The 22,588-nt window shown below is 39.6% G+C and overlaps 1 protein-coding gene across 5 annotated transcripts in view; it reads right to left on the minus strand.

Moving 5' to 3' along the window:
- The window catches only part of LOC108693167 (serine/threonine-protein kinase tousled-like 2), a 58,282-nt gene that overhangs the window by 23,686 nt on the left and 12,008 nt on the right, over window positions 1-22,588 (minus strand). For 4 of the 5 annotated variants that reach the window (XM_018201961.1, XM_018201960.1, XM_018201959.1 and 1 more), the window contains exon 3: window positions 19,138-19,223. The exons of the other annotated variant lie outside the window; for it this stretch is intronic. In XM_018201961.1, the coding sequence (XP_018057450.1) occupies window positions 19,138-19,223 (86 nt within the window). The remainder of the gene's footprint in view (window positions 1-19,137; window positions 19,224-22,588) is intronic. 5 annotated transcript variants of the gene reach the window in all.

Genomic DNA, 22,588 nt, shown 5'->3' on the forward strand with positions numbered 1-22,588 from the left:
TTCATTTTTGTTGACTACGTTTGACATACTATTTAGATATGGACAAAGTCCATCGTGTTCTATGTATTGAATTACATACATGAGTCTCGCGGAATCATGTGTGTAATCTTCAAGTCCCTGACATTTTTGAGAATTCTCTTATATTCTGCTGGAAAAGAAATTCATCGAATATTTCACCAAAGCTGTAAAATATTCAAGTGATGATACAAAAAGGAGAATGAGTCGAGGACAAAAATGTAACGTGTGTGCGTGCGCGCGCGCGCGCGCGTGTGTGTGTGTGTGTGTGTATATATATATACATATAGAATTAAGATAAAGCGATGACAAAAGTGATGCAGGATGCGTTTATGAGAGACAATATAATGATTATACCAGCTACCGTTCTCTCCTCTCTCTGCCTTGTGCACTTACACTATGTAATTTCTTACAATGTATAATCTTTTTTTTACATACGGGTAGCGTGTCGAAAAAGGATGACTAACAAAGTGGCACATAACAACAACTAAAATTGCAAGTGGTATGACTAGCAGCAATAGCGTTAGAAGATATCTTATCAGTTAACGTTCTGCTACACTACAAATGTACGGCGGAAGTGACGGATCTAAACCATCGTCCTTGCTTGCTGTTCATTTCGATGAAATTATATAAACGACGTCTCCTGACACAAAACGATTATAGCGTTTGTAGATACGTGTAAATGGTCAGGACACAAAAATGTCGATCGAGTTTAACGGACGGCTGTCATGTGTAGTTGTCGCTATTATTCGTTCGCTCTTTTCAAACGAGTTAAGACGAACAAGAAAATGATGAATGGACGCAACGAATCTAGTGCGGTCAGCGCGATCAATGACCGGTTTTAACGAGCTGGTTCAATCTTATAGGCGAAAAAAAAGAAGAGTAAATCATCCAGGCAATTAACACTTTCAATAAAAATACTTTCGTCTAAAAGAACGATTCTTCGTTTTGGTATGTAATTATCTTTACTGAATATACTTGTTGCATCTATATAATATCGTGTTCTAAAGTCACCATAGTTCGCTATTACTGTCGAACATTCACGAAATATTAAATAGCTTCTCGATCATCCGGAATTAGGATGTTTATCGAACATCACGCAAGCTTTAAAATATTGACGTCTCTTGTCTGGAAATGTACACTAAAATGTGACTCAAAATAATTGTAGCGATCAATTAATATTCTTCGAGTGATTAATTATCAAACATATATCGTTTTCTTACTTCAAAAGTGACACAATTAAAAAACGTGATTTTCGAGATATTATTACGAATGAGTTAAGAAAACATTAATTATCATACATTAGAATAATTTAATTTCCTAAAAAAATCGTCAAAATCAATACAATAAAAAAAATGGCTTAAAAAATCGTTACAATAAAAAAATCATTTTTTAAAGAGAAACAAAAATAGCAAAAAATGACAGTTTATCATGTTAAGAAATAATCTTTCTATCGATATTTTTGATCAGTCAATAATTTTCTATCAAACTGAAAAATAGTTTTTCCTCTTTTCTGAGAAGCTTAATTTGTAAAGTTTGTGCTACTTTTGAAGTAAGAGAGCGATATTTGAACCAAGTGGATTTATTTGGTCGATTCTTGCTTTCCAAATCTTTCTATCGCCTGTCGTCGATTAGATTGAGCTTCAATATCGCGAGTTGGCGAGAGGTCCAGAGAATCTCTGTGTCATGCCTAGTTTTCCTTCGATTGTTCTTGCACAGACTTACTTGCAGAATAACTTTCACCAAACTCTGATTAATTTGTCAAATAAAACCTTCAGTATTCCATTCTATTAGATACAATTAATTTTTTGTTATTTCAAAAAAAGTTTAAATTAGAGACGATGACTTTTTTCTATATACAGTGAATTCTTATATTGCAATACCAGCTCACAATCTGCGTTAGACCGGAATCAAATTACGCATTGAAGATTGAAATTAAAGATTGAAATTTGACCAATGAGGATAAAGAAATTTTAGCTCCTTTTGTTGATCAAATTTTAATCTTTTAATCTTTTAATCTAATATCTCTCTTTAATGAATAGTCTGATATACTAGCCTTATGTTTACTGCACATTGAACGCGATGAGCAACGAGCGATATCCAATGAAAGCTCAGCTTTTTCTCACGTGACGATGCAAAGCAGAGCTCTTCTTGGATATCGCTCACTTATCGTTCATCGCGTCCATTGTGCAGTTGACATTACATCTGAGAGAATTTAAAACTGAATAGCAGAAGCAAAAATATTTTGGATGCAACTTTATACTCAGAATGAAGCAGAATGGGGGGGAAACTTGCAAAAAAAAAAACTGAAATTTAAAGAGACAATGATATAGTTATAAACTTCGCAATCGCACCGATTAAGTTAATCGTCTTTGTCGAGTTTAATCGGAATCATTTGCGTTCGAGATTTTTCGTGAAGCTAAACACGCCACAGGTTCCACACGGGAAACGAGATTGTGAACCATGTGCCTGCCTTTCATGGAACGCGCAAAAAAGGAATGAAGATGAAGACGCGGTGAAGACTTAAAGTTTAAGCGAGTTTTGTCCGTGTTAAATTGGCTGTCGGTAAAGGAACGCCAGTTTCGTGCGGTAAACCTTTGCTCCCTTCTTGTCACGAAGTACGCACGAGATCCGTATTTCAATAGTCCCAGCTACCTCGCGTATGCAAATGCGTCTTTTCTTCGCGTCATTTTCCTCGCACGACCGCAAATTGAAGATTTATCTACTCAACACGCGTTTCAAACGCATCGAATTATTCAAATTAATTATTTAATAACACGTTTCTTTCTTCTCAATAATACTTTTTTTTATAATCAAAAATTCATCAGAATGCTCCTCTTGATTCATTCGGATTTTTATTTCCAACTTGGAGACATTTAAAAGTCGCGTATAAATTGTCTTTAAGATAGTTGACGACAAGTTGTACAGACGCGTTATCTATTCGAGGACGCAAAGCGATTCTCGGTATAAGCACCTGAAAGAGCACATTCGTTCTATGAATCGACAACGGCATAACGTTACCCTAGTACCGCCGAGATACTTGACATCGAAGAGTCAGCCAGTATCGATATTTCGATAAGCATGCCTATCTATCGTACCGTTGACGGTGCAGAGACGGAAGCGCAAATGGGACGGGAGCGAGCGAAATCACCATGAGAGTGAGAACGAGACGGAGCGAGAGAGAGGAAGACAAGTATTTCCCCTGTCTCTGCTTTCTTCGCTACTCACAGGCGTCGATATATCAGCAGTCGGCGAAAGAAGTTCAATGTGGCGGTAAAAGCAGACGGTAATGCAGATTGCGGGCTCAGGGCGTCTCCCGTTACCGCGTTGCATCGTATGGTGCACATCTCTCGAGTGCACCGTCCGTTTCGCCTCGTCGTCGGCCGCCCATTGGCCGTCGCTTCGCTCTCCATTCCATGGATTCCTAGCCGATTAATCCTCCGACAGCTACGGGAAGCCCGTAGTCTGTGGACCTTAATACGCGGCTCCTAGAATACGCCTGTCGACATTTGCCGCGCCTATGGATCACTGACTTGTGCACGCGGTTCTATCCCGAATCAGGATTGTCACTAATTCCTCATTCTAACATTCGATAACTTTTCCATGATTTTCAAACAAAATTTCATCATTTTCTCTGATTTTCAATATTTTGCAATTTTTTTCTACTTTCGTCCGTGATTTGGTTAAATTTATTTTGTTGAAAGATCAATTTAATGTACCAATATAGAGGCTTATTCTGTAATTCTTGACTAACTGTAACGTTACAGTCGTTAAAAGAGTTACAAAATAGGGTATTAAATTACTGTTAATGTTGCTAACACTGCTTGCATTGTTAATTATTAAGTTGATAATTAATTTGAAAACTGTGATGATGATACATATATTAAACTTCTTTAGAGCAAAGAATTTTAATTTTATAGAAAATTTTGCAAAAATTCTCTGGCTTTCCTGATTTCTAGTTTTATGGTGATCTTGCGAATGATTTGCCGAAATTTTAACACGGAACTCTACAAATTTGAAATAGTGATAGAGTTATTAGTCGCACTTTAAAAGTACATGTGCGCTTTTGGAGATCGTAACAATTATTAATTTATAAAATTATATTAATAAGAATTGCCAGTAAAAATTATATTTCATCAAATATCTACATTTAACGCATGAAAAAAATTATATTCTCTCCTTCCATCCTCTTATCATCTTTTTTTAAAAGACGTGCATATATACTCTTTTCTTGTAATTAAGATATAATAACCCTAAACGGAAAAAAAGTTATATAAACAAATATTCATATCACGTCTGTATTTCTGAGTGAAAATAAAATCGACAGTCATCGCTCTATTCGATATGAATAAAATTCATTTAAATATGACGGTTCTTAAATCAAATCATTAGAGAAAACTGTCGACAATTAAAAATGATTACTTGCCCAGTGGCATTATTCACGACGTCCGTGACGTCGCTCCGGCTTGCAAACGGAAAGTTTTCAACTACGCATTAACGAAAGTACCTCAGTCGAGAGAACCCGAAATTCTGTCGAGACACTCGGTAGACACGAGAAGGCGCGTTGCGCGGAAGGATGCGCGGCGATTCGTAAAAAAGGTTCGTGAGAGAAGCAACGATACCAGTTTCGAAGTTCCGAGAACCCGATGGGGCCGCCGTAACGATCATCGGGAAGGCTGGAAAAACACTAACCGCGCGCTCACGATGGAGAAGAGAGATTTCTCGGGAAGAAGACTCCGGGAGCTTCTCTTCTATGATGCTTACATGTGTATTCGGCGTTCCCAAGGTTGGTAGGTAGGTATGTAGAAACCTTCCATACAATGCGCGTAGTGCCCACTTACTATCGAAAGGATCAATACGGGGGACATGCAGACTTGCTTGCTTGCTTACTTGCTTCCTCGCCTGCTTGCTTTGCCTGCTTGCTTGCCTACCTGCCTGCCTGCGTTCATGAATCTCCCTCGCCTACAAGACTGTAGGTCACGCAGCGCCTTCGTGGGATATACATTTCAAAGAAAGCGAGAACCTTCGGGAAAGGAATATCTAATCATCCAAAGGACTGTCGATCGCGAGACAATAATAGATATATTCGCGTTGCTTGAAATAATACTTAACGAGTGTCTGTCGATAATCTCCCTATTTCGGTGGATTTTCATCAATTAAAGAACAATCATATATAGTTTACAGATAAATTATCAACGAATGAATCGACCTCTCGTAGTGATTAATGATAAGAGATTCTTTTTTATGCTTTCAGTCGAAAATATATCATTTCCTAAAATAATAGTTATTCTATTTGAAAGCAATGCGAGTTGCTTTCAGAAAGCAATGTTAGTTTTGTCGTTGGAATGAAAAATCCTGTGCAAGATCTCAAAAGTCACTGTTACGTCGATATTTGCGAGTACTGTTTCGGATCTCGCGTTCGTCTTCGCGATCTCGAGAAGCGAGAGCCACCGAGAGTCGCCTCGGTTATCGAGTTTCTTCGAAGCGCGGAACGGGGAACAAACGGAGGTCACCCTACCAGGGGTGTAGCATCGGGACAGTGCCCTTCACCCTCCTCGGTCAACCGCGTCCCGTAATCGGAGGAACTCGGCAGCACTCGTGTGTTCTCGCAGGACTACAACATGAAAGAGAGAGAGAGAGAGAGAGAGAGAGAGAGAGAGAGAGAGAGAGAGAGAGAGAGCAGAAGGACGAGGTTCGCGAGGAACGATCCGCAAATTCGTTCGCACCAGCGTTGCCAACCGTAAGCCAGAACTACAGTATTTACAACACCACGATTACATCATGGAGTACTAAGCGCATCGGGAATACAATAGCATATGCAAATACAAAAACATACCGCTGACTCATCTTCTTTCTAGTAAATTTCTTTGTCCAAATTCCTCTCCCTGTAGGGAATCCATTGGAAAGTACGAATCATTGCCTCTAAATTCTTCGGATTGGATTTTATTCCAACACAGTAAGATCTCTCTCTTTAGGAATGACAGAATTTTCAGAGATACACTCCGAAAAAAAAAAAAAAAAAAAAAAAGAATTTAAACAATAATACAATATTAAATACACCTTTTTTCTTGTTCCCAAAACGAGATTACACTTTAACGTTACGTTCCGTAAACAATACAGAAGGAGCAACATTGAAGTGTTTAACAGCTGAAGAATGTCCGCTTAGCGTATCCGATCGAGCCTTTTTCACCTCGCATTGAATGTATTCCGTACCGCGTGCCAAAACTCCATGCCGGATAAACAGATTAATACGCGGTAACGGCGCATATATTATCCGCAATGAATTTCATACAGGGAGAGAGAGGGGGAGGGGGAGGAAGAGAGGGCCTTCCACTCGCGGAGGATCTCCCCCGTTCCCTTTTACCGATTCTCGAGCCATGTGTGTATGTGTGTGAGTTGCCCCACCGCCCGCTTCATTGTTCAGTCGGCCAATCACGCCCACGGCTAAGGAGAGCTTGCGGCATCGCGCGTGGCGCTCGTGCGTTCTCGCCCGACAGACGAGACGGCCCGATTAGGCCGAATTCGCACGAGTTCGCTACCGAGCCAGGCGGCCGAGCGTTGCAAGCGCGACGACCGAGGGGGGAAGTTGAAAGCAATGCAAGAGAGGAGAGCGTGAGAGAGAAAGAGAGAGAGAGAGACGAAGAAAGGGAAGAATCCGCGCGCGGTCCCCATCGAGTCGATTCCGACCTACGAGGCGCAGCGAGCGGAAAGAATCGGGGCATCTGTAGGCGACCCCCGGAAGCGGGCTATCGAGGTGTTCATTCGATTTCCGCGTATCCGCACGGGGATGCCAAGCGGCCCGTGAAAAGTATGTTTTCGGTACCTTCCTCAGGCATGTTCCTGTGATTAATCGATCGCGTCCCTCCCCCGCTTTTAGCCGAACCGCTAAACAACTAAATCAAGATACTCGAGATTCTTTCAGGATGGATTTAAAATGTCTCGAAAAGTCTCTCTAAGAAAACTGTATTATTTATTCAATACGTTATTCTAATAATCCATAAAGTTTCGCGCTCTACAAAATTCTAAACTTACGCCAACAACTTAATATGCAATTTCCTTAAAGTAACAAATGTAACGACGAGTCCGAAGTGTTAATCGTGCTGTAAAATTACTAGCATTTTAGAAAAACACTGAGTGACGTTAAAACACGTGCGACATTAACGGCAGTCTGATACAAAACTGGGGCAATGATTAGGAGTGGGGCAGGAAATCGCTAATCAGGCTTAATTAGCCAAGGCTCCCAGTGCAATTGGGATCCTACGGACGGTGAACCAGATATATATACTCCCGTTATCATTATCATTGTAAAGCCGCCAACGTACGCAAGCGTGGCTGGCATTTTACTGCCCGATGTAAAGCGGCTCGGCTCAGCGGCTCAGCTGAGAGCGGGAGACGGCGTGATCTGTCGCCCTCGGCGGCTGCGTCCCAAGTGGCGAGACACGGCCAGCGGGTGGCGGCGCGCGGCAGGTGCAGCTGACGGCGCGGGAGGGAGGGAGAGAGAGAGAGAGCATGCTTTCGGCTCCTCCCGATGCGAGACGACGCGACACGATCGTCGTCGCTCGACTGGACGGCGAGCGCGGAGTGTATATAAATAGGCGGCACGTCGACCGACCGTCTGGTCTCTCACCGGTGTTACGCTATTGCATGCACGCCACTTCGTGCGAGTACATGAGCGAGAGGGGTGGTTTTCTCGTATCGACTCGCGCACCGTGTCTCTGCATTACCGACAATAACAATGACGATGACAGTGATAATGATGATGACGATGATATGACGGCTGAGTCTTTAGTGGATATATATCTATCTCGAGAGGATTTTCCGGTCGAACCCTTTCGAAAAATTCATACGTCAACGTATCATCTTCGATAAGCAGCTTTTATCAAACTTTCTTCGAATGCTTATTCATATAAAATCATATATCTAATTTAAGAAGAATAAGATTAGAATTGAAATAAAATTAGAATAGGAGAATAATTCAATAAGTATGTTGATGTCTATAGTTCTATGATTGCAAATATGTGAAATAATGTTAGCTTATATGCATTTCTTAAAGATCATAAAAATGAAAAGAAGGATCGCAATGATAGAAAAAAATAATAAAAGAAGGAGAATAGAAGAACGTTATAGCTTGAAGCAAAAACATTGCAAAATGTTCTTTCGCTTAAGAGAGAAACGTAAGCATCTTTTAATTAATTTTGTAAGCTTCTGATACAATTCATTTCGTAATGCGACAGGAATACTTTTTGTGCTGATAAACATCGTGCTGAGTATGCAGGATCCTTCCGAAGGATAGGTAGCCCATTGGTCCAGCGGGAAACTTCAGCGACCAACGGTTTGCCGCAGAGAGAGAGCGTCACATCGATCGCAAAACCAGAAGCTTCTCGCGGAATTCTCCGGCGCGTTCAGGAAAGGGTTGCGCTCATTTCACTCACAAAACAGCTATCAATTCTCATGAAACTACAATAAAATAAAATAAAATAAAATAAAACCATATACAAAAATAAAATGAAACAAATATTACACCTCTCAATCACCACGAAATCTGATAAAATTAGTGGCATTAGTGCTTGATTACATATTGATTAAAACAGTTGAATTACGCCTGAAGGTAAAATTTATTGGCAGAAAATTTTTATAATTTATATATTTAGTCAATTATATACAGATTATATTAATCGCGGATTTGAAGATTGATTTAATGTCGAGAAATCGGCACAATTACGTCTTTCTAACGAAATAATTAAACGTAACCATAAACGAATAAAATGATGCGAAGAAGAGAAAGACAGGAGCCAGATGGAGAATCACGATTGGTGGGCTGATAATACGTAGGGTCCAATTAGAGCGCGTAACGTTCATAATACCGAACTCGCGCGACAGCGACAGCGACACGATATTACGAATATGCGGAGGGAATACCGCGGTAACGCGCACGCTGTTGCCAGATTTTTTTACATCACGTGTCTCCGCGTGCTCCGATTAATCGCGAGCGACGCGGCATGGTGCTTGCGTACGCCTTAAAAGCGCCCGAAGGCCATTACGTAAGCGTCGACTACGTTCTCGCTGTGTCTCACTTCAGCGACACCTCGTCATCGATCCGCGATTTCCATTTCGAGGCACAGCGCTCCTCGAAAAGGCAGAAAAAAAAAAGCACAGAGACCACTTGGGGATGACCGTTGAATGAGTCGAGCGACTTTTCGTCGTTGATGGAAAAAAACTAATTAAATAAGGCTCTCGCCATGAACTTTCAAATCATCATTGTTATGGAGTGAAGTTGGTCGAGTGTAGTCGCCATTCGTAAGATATTCTCGATTCAAGTCCGATTTCGAGCCGACTTCGAAGTAATGTTCATTGTCACCGTCTTGGACATACCGACCGAGAGAAGAATGAGAAGCGAATAAAGTGAAATACTTTTATCCATTGTCTCAAAGTATGTAACACTTGGGTCAGAATCTCGTTTTCTGGCGATGACCCGGCCATAGTGCTCGCAGCGAAGCGGAGCCTGGACATATCGTAGTGATTGGGATCAATACGTTTAACCACACTACCACGCAATAACACCCCTGCCCGTCCCCTTTCGCCTCCATCGACCTCACTCCGTCCGTCTCTCACCCTCCGCCTCTCGCTTCCGCTCCTTCCATCCGCTTCGCCTCCGTCGACCTTGCGGCGAATTCTTTCGTGTACCGCGAAAACCCGCATTGAGTCGCGTGAAGGCAAATTTACATGATTCGCTTCTGAGCGAACTCGCTCGGTTTCACCTGTCGGACAAACGATCTTAGGACACGTAAACAAAAGCCTGCCTATGTAAAACACCTCGCTCGTAATAATCGTATTCAACATAAGTTCAAAGACAGATTTAAGATCGACAAAATGGATACATAGAGATTCCGCATAGTCATCTAATAAGAAATATTTGAGAGATCGCGAGATATCTGTAGAAGATTCTATCGTTACAGGGTTGCCACAAATTTCTCACCCTAAAAATTCCATAACTTTTCCTTAGTTACTATAAAGTTTCATAACTTACTCTGAAGCTTTCATTTTTTTAACACTTTGAAATTTTTTTTAGTCTCATCCTGATATGGAATGTGAAACTGTTAATATTTTGTTGAGCAGTTTAACATAGCAATGTAAATTACTATTAATGTTGCTAAACACTACTTGCATTTGTCAATTGTTGTTAGTATTCCAAAACTCCAATGTGACGTATACACATTGAACTTCTTTAAAGCCAAGAATTTTTATTTTTCAGAAAATTTGGCAAAATTCCCTGAATACCGTTTTTAATTTCCCTGACATTTCTCCGATTTCCAGTTTTGTAAAACCCTGGCAACCCTGATGATTCTACTAGGTAGGGAAATCTCGTCTCCCTCGCTGTTCTGCAGTCATAACACGGATTATAAATAGAGAATGTACAAGTGTAACGGGATAAGAATACCAACGAGAGATTTGTAATATATCGTTCACATTTCGACCAACTCCCGATCCTCCGCCGAGCTATGGTTTAATCGAGCACGAAAGGAAGCGGCAAACTATTTAAATATAGGGAACAATTTAAGTAATTGCGACAATGGACCGAGTGCGCGAACTTTATATTTGTACCATCGCATCGCGACTATGATCTCGCAGTTTTTCATATTTCGCGGTCGCGTGAATACGTATTTTCGAATAGTACGTTAATAACGGTACGGTTAAATAACACCATTAATGAGCAAACAGATAATGATGATGTTAATTCGATCGGTATTCGGCGACCACGTATTATTATCCGAATCTCTTATTTACGGTGGGATCGAATCGGCAATGGCGCGGTCCTCCCATTAGCGCAGCTCCGATGCGTTCCTCCTAAATCAGCGTGACTGCTGCATTTCCGGCGCGATGCATCGTTTGCCGTTGTTAGTCGATTAATAAAATCGCCGAATGAGCGATTATTCACGCGACGTAATTAATCATGATTAATCCACATATGTTTAATCTCTCGTTTTTTTGTCCATTACATCTTCGAACCAATGTTTATGCCCAACTTTATAGTTAATCGCATTTACGTGAAACGTAATCGATTCTGTAAATCATATAAAAATTAAAGATACTATCACTTACATTCTTTAATTTCTGATTTAATTTGACATCCGTTGTTGATATCAATTCTTTTTAAGAATAATATATATCACTTAAATTAAGTAAAGTGATGCAAAAATTTATGATGTAATACAATAATTTTGAAAGATGAATTACGACTGCACTGTAAATCTATACACGGAGAGAATTTTTTTCTTTAGGTTTACTCTGAAAATATAATAATCGTGGGATAACATTGTACTTCGAAGAATTTTAATGTAAATCTCTCTCATTCATTGATAAAATTTATTATAATAAAATATCCAGAGAAAAGATAGCTTCGATTTAAAAAAATTTTCTTTGCTATCAAATCTAAGAAATGACGTCCAAATCATGATTTCTTGGATTTGAGCATAATTTCTTTAAGTCAAATAAATTTTATTTAATCTAAAAAAATAATGTTTAAATCAAAGAAATTTTTTCTTTAACCGTATATCTAAGAAAATTTCTTTGAATCGAAATAACCTTTTCTCTGAGTGTATAAAATAAGTTTAATTAATTTTACTGATGTATATGTAAAAATCTTTAAAATATTGTATTGTACCGCAATTTATTTTTCGCCATTATATTTTCAGGGTAAATTTTAAAAGAAAATTCTTTATAGTGTCAAATTTAATCTAATGTAAGTCGCTACATCTGCTCCTCAATTATGTCGTTATTTTTAAGTAAGAGCAGTGACGATTTAGGCCGGTCATCAGATTTTATATTCAAGACCGTCTTAAGTTCAGTCTTGAGATGTCACGAACCAATCAGAGATTCGCATTAGCATTAGCATCTTAATTACTGAAGACGATCAAATCGATGAAATAAAAACCGATTATAAATACCGCCCATAAATTAAGTTAAATTTGACACTCTATAGACTTGACCCACAGTCAAGAGTGCTATGATTTGAATTGGAATAGAAAGACTCTCAATACAGAGAATACAAAAAAAGATTCGCATTTGCGTGAAACGTACTCCGTGCGAATTCCTTGCGATCATTCTCCATCAAACAGTTCCGCGAATGGGAAATCGATTTTCGAAGCTCGAGTGAAATTATTCGCGGGTACCCGGCGCATCTCGAAGCGGTCGGAGCCGCCATATTGTTACTGGATGCATTCGCCAGAAGACACCCACCACACTGGTACACCGACTCTAGACGCTAACTTTATACCTATTAAGGTCCGGGATCGATAGCGGGTACGTACTACGTATACGTCGCGCGTACTAAATACTGTATTGCATGTATAGGGTGAAGCAGCTAGAAGTCTGTAACGAGGAACGGAGGAATGGCAAGAAATCTCGAATATACGAAAAACAGTTTCGACGTGGCAAGCGACAACGGGATGTTGTCTAGCGTCTCAAGGAAGAGCCTCAGCGAAGCATCGAACTAGTCTGATCGGCGATTTAATCAGCGGAATAATCGAGCTGATGAAAATCACGGACTCGCGCCGTATGTAACGCGCGAATTTAATTCGACGCTCGCCCAATAAACATACAATGCGAGTCTGAGTCTGCTGCTATTATGCGATCGTTGATATCACTATGCACCGCCATGTACCGAAGAAGGAGCGGCAACACAGTGCGGCGAAAGCTCGCTCGATCATTGCCAACTTGACGACAGCTTCTGCGTCCTGCGGCACCTTCCTCGGTTCCGTGCATCTCACGCTTTAAGGCCGGTATTCATAGTCTGTTATATTTTAACTCTCTCAAGTACAAATCTTAAGCTGTCATGAACCAATCGGACATCGTATTAGTAGCTTAAGATATTACTTGAGACAGTTCTCCAATAAGAACGGAATATAAATATCAGTCTAACATCTGTTTCTATAAACGTAAATTAACTTTAATATCGGATCAATTTGTTCTTCTTCTTTTTCTAATTCTTAGAACTGGAAGATGAGTTAGAATCAAGAATAAAATTAAACTACATTTTCGGTAAAAATGAGAAAAGAATTTTATCACTGAGACAGCATAGAAATAAATATTAACTGGATTTATTTTGATCTATATTTCACCAAGCCCAGTTGTACAAATATCATAGGTATACATTTTTTACACAAGGTTTAGAATCCTGTCAAACCAGTTAAGGATCAAGACTTCATGAGTCTGTAAATAGTGACGGGACAAAACGGCAGTTTTGAATGTTGCATAATAACAGAGTGAAAGTAGTTGATTGATCAGTGACGAACCGCCAAGCGGATCAGCGAGACTTGGGACTCTTCATTGGATTACAATGGCACTTATCAAGAGTCGATAGTCGGCCTAAGTCGGCCATTTTGACGGTTGTGTGATGTCCGGTCGAGAGGGGGGGAAAAAAGTAAATGGCAAAGTCTTGCTGGATATTTCGAAGTATTGAGAATTTCGACATGAATCACGACGCTTATTGAGTTGTCGCCTTACTTTTATTTAAAGTTGATTGAAATCGATTCCAAACAACACCTGATTTATTTATCGAACGCAGCCTCGAGATTATGTTACGCGTAAACTAACATACTTTTGCTCAAGCAAACTGTTTTAGCGCGAGTCGAGTAGGAGATTCGATTCCGGTGTATCTAAAGGGTTAATTAAAGACCGTTTGGATACAGGATACAGCGGAGCGCTTCTACAGCGCGATACCTATACCGCTTGTAACTTACATGGGGAACGGTGGGTTTCTATGCGGACTTTGGGCAAATGGAATCGACAGGGAGTTGAAGGGGGGAGGAAAGGGGTTGGAAATGGATATATATACATATATATACAGAGTGCTGAGCTCCTCTCGATCGATCCTCGAAGGATGTGGAGACCAACAGAGGTGACTCCAAAAGAGAGAGAGAGAGAGAGAGAGAGAGAGAGAGAGAGAGAGAGAGAAAGGGGGGATGAGAGGGAGGATAGGGAGGAGAAATAGAAGAGAGGAGAGCGAGAGACTCGTCGAGAAAATAACTAATAGGGGTGGGGTTGCAAGAGACGCTGCGGATGTGGCGAGGAAGGGCAGAGGAGAAACCGGGGGGGAATGAGTTAGATAAGGATGAGAATATTGGGCCAAGTGGAAGGGAAACGAAGGGATGATGCTCGCGCTTGGAAACTACCTATGCCCGTCGCCGGTACGAACAGTACTGCAAAATGTCGGGTACCTACGGATTCCTTCCGTGCCCGCGCGTATACATCGGGTGTCCCGGAAAGAGATGCGAAGTATCAACGTGGAGATCCGACGTATATTCGATGGTGAGAGATATTTGAGGCGGATGCCTCAATAAAATAACTGCACAAAGTCCGATTGAGTTTCAAGTACAATTAAATTAACAGCTAATATAAGAGTCATTAAATTGACACGAAGTTATTTCATTATTGTTTCAAGAGTGCCAACAGATTCGCACGACTATTCGTACTTGAAGACTTAAAGCTTCAAGTGTCACAACCTATCTAGATCTGTCTAGAATTTGTTTCTTGAATAATGAACCATAATTCAAGCAGTTTGCGAGTGCGAACATAAGATCCACAAACAAACGATCACGAGTTCTTGCGGCGAAACAATCGCGTGATTGTATAACGGGAATACTACGAAGGCTTTGATTCGACATTGTATAAATAGCATAAACCTTTGCGGCCTCTAGGGTCTCTACAAATAGGGGACCGCGTTGTATAAACGGTTAGTAGACAAGCAGTAGACTAGAGGACAGGCGGCAACGACTTAGGTCTCACTTCGATTCGAGCGAACAGGGCAGGGGCAGGTATAAATCTTCGCCATTGGACTTCGGCCGGGCGGCAAGCTCCATGGCGGGATTTCTTTCTCTCGCTTAGCCAAAGGAACGATCGATATACAGAGCACGAGTCGAGAAACTTGGACTTCCGGTTAACAGGTCTCGAGACTGAGAGACGCCTTAAATAACGAACGCGACTGTTTTATCTAATTATAAATTGCAAGTTGAGAAAAAGAACGATATCCTTTGTAATAGATTTAGTTGCAGATGAGTAATATGAGCGGAAGTCCCGTGCTATGTATTTTCGTTGAAAGTTCGAGAACAAGGGCAGATCCTCGGACTTCTTGTCATATCACAAGAAGCCGTAACCGCCGTAACATTCCTGAAGCGATGCAAGAAGCTCGGTCGCATGTCGGTGCATGCTGCATCATCGCGCAGTCGCGTGGGTGTGGGTGAAACTGCGTTTATGCGCGCACGCATATCTCGTGTCCTTCAGTGAAAAAGGATGAGCGGTTGAACAAAGAAACGCATGAGAAACGAAGCGCAAAGGATCACCTGCTGTTTTTCCAGCGATTTTGAGAATGAACATGTATTCGTATGAGAGCAAAGTCGAGGTAGGCGCTTTATATACATTTATCGCGTAAATCTGAGCCTGTTGCGTAGGCATTACCGCGAAAGTAATTCCGGGCGTTTGGTTTATCCCAACGCGAAAGAGGTCGATGGCGACCCTGGGCAAGTCGAGTTACCTGCAAGCGAAGTTATGTCTGAGAAATATCGCCTCGAATGCAGGCGCGTCGATACGTTGTAGGTGTGGGTTACTTACATGTATTAAGCGGCTTTCATGCGTGAATATTATCATTCTTTACTTTGTTCTATTGTAATCCTTCCTAACCGCGAATAAAATTCACAGATCAGATAAAAAAAAAAAAAAAAAAAATCTCACCAATGGTAGACTACATTCAGTAAAAAAAGGAGCTTTACAACTGTTGTGAAATTCTTTCATAATTAATCTTACCGTTAATTCCTCACTGGATCTAAATAGTATAAACCAATAATCTTAAAGAATTTTATAACAGTTGCAAAGCTGCTGCTTTTTCTACCGAACGCGATTAATCACGTACAAAGAAAGAAGACGGACGCGGGGTAATGACACTGCAAACACAGTAGATAATAGTCAACAATGTGTGTGTGTGTGTGTGTGTGTGTGTGTGTGTGTGTGCGCGCGCGCGCGAGAGAGAGAGAGAGAGAGAAAGAGAGAGAGAGATAAAGGTCTGTTTTCTGTGACTAAGACCGGTATTCAGATCTTATATGCAAGACCGTCTTAAGTACAGTCTCAAGAAGTTACGAACCAATCAGAGGGCCGTATTAGAATCTTAAGATATTACTTAAAACAATCTCGAAATAAGAATAGAGTATGAATACCGCCCTAAACTAATATATACACTTTTGGAACTTACAGTGAGAATAGGTATACATTTGATATATCTATAGTAACTTTAGAAATAAAGATGCAGACCTAGAGAAAGAAAAGAGAGTATCGGCCGTGACGTCGGCGAACATGTGAGAGCACCCTTAAGCACACCCCTTCTTCCTCAGCCTCTCCGTCACTCACGCGGCTCGGCGGGCGCGCGAGAGCGTCGAGCTCGCGCACTTGACTGCCGTGCTCTAAGTGAGAGCGCCACGTGACGTCGTCGCGCACGACCCCAGGCCGCTATGTTTCCGATAGCACGCGGACCGATCGCACGGCGTACCGCGATTGGCCACACCTTTTCGTGCGACCGCACCGCTCTTCGGATGCGATGCAACGATAATAAAATGACCGACTGCTCCCCCCCTCCCCTCTCTCCTTCGATGCGGGCGACATAACGCGAAGTTGTGACGGATGCAAAATGTATGTGTTACTACTTCGCGCGCGGACCATATACGCAAATGCGAGTAACCCGGCAACGTCGCCAATCTGTCTATCTGTCTGTTAGTCGGTCGGTCTGTCAATCGGTTGGCCAATTGGTTGGTTGGTTGATTGGATGGTTGGTTGGTTGGTTGGTTTGTTAAATGTATACAAGGTATTGCACATAAAAGATCTGATCTTATACTTTACCCTTTAACAGGATATAATTTCGATTCTCTCTCCCCCCTCCCTTCTCTTTTTCTTTTTCTCTTGTTCTTCATCTTTCAGAGCCGATAATATAGACATACCGCATATCTGTGAACGTTCCACTATAGCTATGTATATATTATTCTACCAATTGTTATATACATGCTTAACCCATCAATTCCATCGATTCCATTTCTGGGACACCGAATATTATTGCAATTTTCTTCAAGTGATATGGCTGATTTAGAAATCCAGAATAAGAGCCAATCGACGATCATACCTGGCGTCCATTTCAAAAATGGACACATTATACCAAATATACTACCATGTTTAATAATGTCGTCTTAACTGTATTAGCTGTACTGTATTAGCTATACAGACAGTTGATTCCCTCCCGTCTCTCCGCGGGGATGACACCCGCTCGTCGATACTCTTTGTCGGCGTTACGTCATCGAGAAACGCGGATACTAAATGTCTGAATAAATGTAAGTACGATCGATATAGGCGGGTAAATAATATATTAAACGATTAAGTTTCTTTTATGCCGAGTATGCAATGTGACTTGGGACGATAAAAAAATTTGGAAGAAACGAGCTCTATATTCTTGAAATGGCATCGAAAAAATGTTTTAATTATACTCTCTAAATTCCTTGGAGTGGAAACTCCTCACTGTAAAGAATGAAAATTGAGCTAGTCTTGAAAAAAAAGTGGCTCAATTTTCAATCTTTAAGAGTGAGATTTCACTTTTCGGAGTAACAATTCACTCTAAAAGTTTTAGAGAGTATCATGTTAATTTAACGCAGAATTACAATCACTACGAAACTACGCGAATCTCTTACGTTAAAGCCTTGTTCGGGACACTCTCTATATATCGTGATGTCATAATTTGCCGAAAATAGAATCGACGTGTACTCATGAAATGAATCGTCTCCGGTATAAAAGAACTAGAATCGTGATATGTGATCATATCGATTCTTCGCGCGCGATATTGTACAGTTATAAATTAATCACGACCAGATATGCTTAAATTTAACGGTTCGTTTACACATTACGTTATCGAAATATAACATAAAATATTGTTATTAATGCAAATATTGATGTAAGCGTTACATGACCGACACGTGCTAGAACAATGTTGCCCCGCGCGTAAAACAATTCTTTTATTCAAACAAAATTTTGCTTTGAACGTACCGATCGTTCATTTTGGTTATCATCAAACCGTACAATTACTCTTTCGCATTCAATTATTTTCCGTTGTTTGCACAAAAGAAATGTTTACGCGTCGAAATATCGATTCTGGTTTGCGTTGCCCGCATTTTAATATCGACTTTGAATCTACTTACTTTATTATATCGTATTTCGATACTTTTCTTTTTAGAGAAAGTAACGGTAGTTTCCATCGTGTGTCTACAGTTACAAAATTACTTTAGCGTTATTGTGTTGCATAGTTACTCAAGATAAGAGATACTCATGGAACTTGTGCCGCGTTCACACCTGGATGTCTATCGATAGATCATAAAAAAAAAAGAAGAAAAACAATTAATGACGATGTCATGAAGCGGCATAACGCGAACGTCGATTCATAAAATCTCGGACGAACATCTCCTTTTATTACGCGTGCGACTCGTTTCATTCCTTAATGAATACCTGCCGGACCTGACTCCAGCATTTATTGGCTCTATGCCAATGACATAATAATAATCGTTGGATTTTATCAGAGGATCGAGCTGCAGCCGATCTCTAGCGCTCCCGTCGTTGTCGCCGATATTAAGGACCGGCAGAAAGCTCAGGTGTGATGGAGAGAACGAGAACAATCATGTTGCGGCGACGTGCGTGACAATTGGAACGTCGCGGTTTCGTCATGAGATAAAGGTCGACTCTGGTGATGTACGTTGACGCGCTCCCGAGCACGTGATAAAGCGATAAGTGGAAAATTTGCGGACGAAATGCAAGTCGCTTCGCGCCGACATACGGCAACTACTGCGATCACGTGCCTCACGAGTTAATTACTCGTTTCAGCGGTACGAAGTCGATAAAGTCGATAGTGTATCAATAAGCTGTGCGATAATCTGCTAGGCGAGTGTCGTCAGGCGAACGATTCGTCATCGCCTAACATCATTATTTTACACAATGTTGAGTTTTTCTCTCCTCGACATTCTTAAAATGACAAAGAAGAATATCTTTGTACGGGATAAGAGAGAATAGAAGAGAAAGAATCGCGTGTGCGTGCTATAGGCAGCTCACCCTCGCTCCGAGAAAGCGGGCCTCCAACAACTCCTGCTTCCTTGGGTCCAGGGTGGCCTGAAAGTGCTCCATCTTGACGCCAGCGCCTGCAACAACAAGTCACAGCGAATTACACTTCGACCTTTTCGCCCGTGATGTTTCGGTGGCAAAAGAAACGAAGAATCTGCGATAAGAATCGAAAAACGTATCGACGATCTCTATAAGAATCGATAGCATACGGATCGATGTGCTCTGAGATCTGATCTTTTCGACTGATCTGATGGCGAAATCGACGCGATATATCAGAATAAAAGAAATGAAGACGAGGCGAAGAGAACGAGAAAAGGAAAGAAAAAGATTAAGCAAGGATTAGCCGTGCGGAAAAAACGTAAAGAGAAACGAGCTATCGCAAAAGTTGCCGGATAGAGCTGATATTAAATGCCAGATAATGCTATTACGCGCCAAAGTATTCGCAGAAGATGATATTTGTGCGTTGCAATTTACCACGATTTTCCTATTGTTCGCATATGTGAAGATCAAAGGCCGTTTTCTTGAAAAATATAAAATCGTAAATATAAAAATGTACAAGGTTACTTTAATATATGTCACATATATTATATATTTTTCTATTTTCGTATGCGATATTTTTTCAAGAATAAGGTTCCTATTCCATACTCTTAATGACAAGTGTTGACGTCGTTACATTGTTATGCAGGTTTTATACCTGGTAAAAAAGCTGCACTGAGCAAGAATAAATTTTAATAAGTACTAGAATAGTTTTAAGTAAATATAAATATTTGCTAAATATACATATATTTATTATACAGTATACATATATTTATTTGATACATAAACTATTAACCTTTCCGATATTTTTCGATCATTGTTTTCTCTGGGCTGTTGAAGAAAACAGCATATATTTTTTTATGATTCCGGACTACATAAAAATCAGAAAAAAATCTTGTTGTGAACAACTTTATACAATAAGTTTTTGTAATAAAAACTAAACCGCATTTTATTAATTTTTTATTGAAATCTGAATAAGAATTGAGAAAACATGATATTGCCTTAAAAGACACAAAATAGTGCTGGAGGGTTAATTTGATTGAATTTAATTATCTTTTTTTTATTAAGTTAATATTTATTTACTATAAAGTATTATTTGAAAAAATATTAGTAAATTTTTTTTCAGTGTGTGAAATGACAAATATAACTGACACTGATTCTCATTAAGAGTTCCAAAATAGGGACTGAAGGACAAAATTATATTATATATAAATTTCAATGATGAAAAAAACGATTTTGCTAAAATATCTAAAAATTTAACTAGATACAGATCTAAAAATGATTTTGGACGATCAAAATAATTGTGTACACTATTAAAATCATATACTCAATATCAATTTGAATTAGTTTTAATCATTTCTATAGATCGCCATGGCTCCCATTTAACATGTTGTTAATTTAATTAAAACAATAGAGTTTAAACTATTCAACTCAAGACAATATATTAAATTTGATTCAGATTTAATTTATTATTTACTAGGTGCATTAATATGGACGTTGATTGCTTCGAAACTAACTATAGAAATGGGTTGATTTACACCTTGACATGAATGATACACTGTAAAATATAGTGTCAAATTTAACTTAACGTGAATCGCCATTTGCTCCTACTCAATTATATCGTTATTTTATATTAAAACAATGGTTATATTTGACACATATCGTGTTATGATTTTACCAAAATATGATATATTTAGTAGGAGCAGTGGCGACTCACGTTAGATGAAATTTGACATTATATTTATAGATTTAAGTGTACAAATAAAATGTGATTTATCTCTATCTAAGAAATTAAATTTATTGTACCTTTGACATTTAACCCGGTGTCACACCATTGTGACTAAGTCATAATGACCCGAGACATTTTTAACATCTATATTTTCTTACATACTTCATAGATTTTAACTAACCGCCCTGTGCTAGAGCTAAGACTTTCTAAAATTGTTGACATTGTGAGAATAGATCAAAAAAATATTCGGGTTATCATGATTCACCTCAACGTCCGTGTAATAGCTTAGCATCATAATGACGCCGGGTTAACAGGATAGAAAATTCGAGCAATGCTCAAATATCCTAGCAACAAGTTTGAGCGTTTCACATAATTATTTTAAACAAAATTATTTTCAGATTTGTATTTAGCTAAATCTTTTAGATGCTTCAGCAGAACCGTCCTTTTCCGCGAAGCATCTCCAAGTGCTAACGAATACTTAGACGCGCCGATGCTTCCTTTGCGTGGATTTGTAAGAAACTTCAAAAACGAATTGCATCGCAAAAGATTTATCCTTGGACGAATCCGAGCGAGGAAAAATGCGGGGAAAGTGAGAACGCTTGTCCTCGACAAACCGTTATTCCTATCCGAATTCTCCCAAGTAGAAAATTCGGATAGGAACGTCAACTTCGGGATTGTAATTACCAGACGCTTCGACAATGGTATTCAACGCCCACTGACAACATCCTCGATCGTAAATGCGATGTTACCGAAGCCGCTGATGATTACCGCGCGCGCAATAAACTGGACATCCCACGGGTCATAAACGGCGCAATCCGAGTGCTATAATTAGTGTTTTACGAAGTCGCGTTATGCCGAAGTATTATCTATTTCGATCAAACGGATTGGATTTAACTTGCCCATCGATCCTCTCCGCGAATAAACCACATTCTATTGTGCGACTTGGAGACCGTCTCGTAAAATTAGTCGAATCAACTGCGGACAGAAATAATTTGCGCATTACACAAAGTATACGTTTACGTGCGTTGCGTGCCTTTCCATCTTTATTATTCACGTTATGGATGAAAACTACTGTCTGAGAAAAGAATCACCCTAGGGTTAGTTAACTACCGGCGGGACGTAGTTTCCCAGAAAAAAATTATCGTTTGAATTTAAACCCGTCTAAGTCCACGGTGAGCGGTACGTTTTTTTTTATATTTACAAATGAAATCTTCAATAACAGATCTCCATAAATTCACTAGTTCGCGAAACGATACGCATGCCAGCCAAACAAAAAGATTTACTTACGTATATCATACACTAGGAAAAAGAGAGTCTGATTGCTTTAAATGGAATTCTGGTTGAAAATGGATGAATCAGGATTTTCTAGCTAAATCCATTATAATTTTAATTCAGATTACCAGAATTATGATGAATGTGATCAGAATTTTTTGGTTAAATCATTTGAAAAACTCATTTATTTAGTTGACAAACAAAATCCTTTGATGCAATAAAACAATTTAGTTGAAGCAAAACATTTGATTATTGCAACATTTTTCTTGTTTCTGATAAACATTGATCTGATGAACTTGTTTATCCAAAAAAATCAATTGATTCAATTAAATGAGTTTCTCAACGTACAGCAAAAAAAATTACTCTTAATATATATTTCTTTTTAGTATAAAATAAATATTTATT

This window comes from Atta colombica, unplaced genomic scaffold (genome assembly GCF_001594045.1).
Source record: "Atta colombica isolate Treedump-2 unplaced genomic scaffold, Acol1.0 scaffold88, whole genome shotgun sequence".
Classification (NCBI taxonomy): Eukaryota; Metazoa; Arthropoda; class Insecta; order Hymenoptera; family Formicidae; genus Atta; species Atta colombica.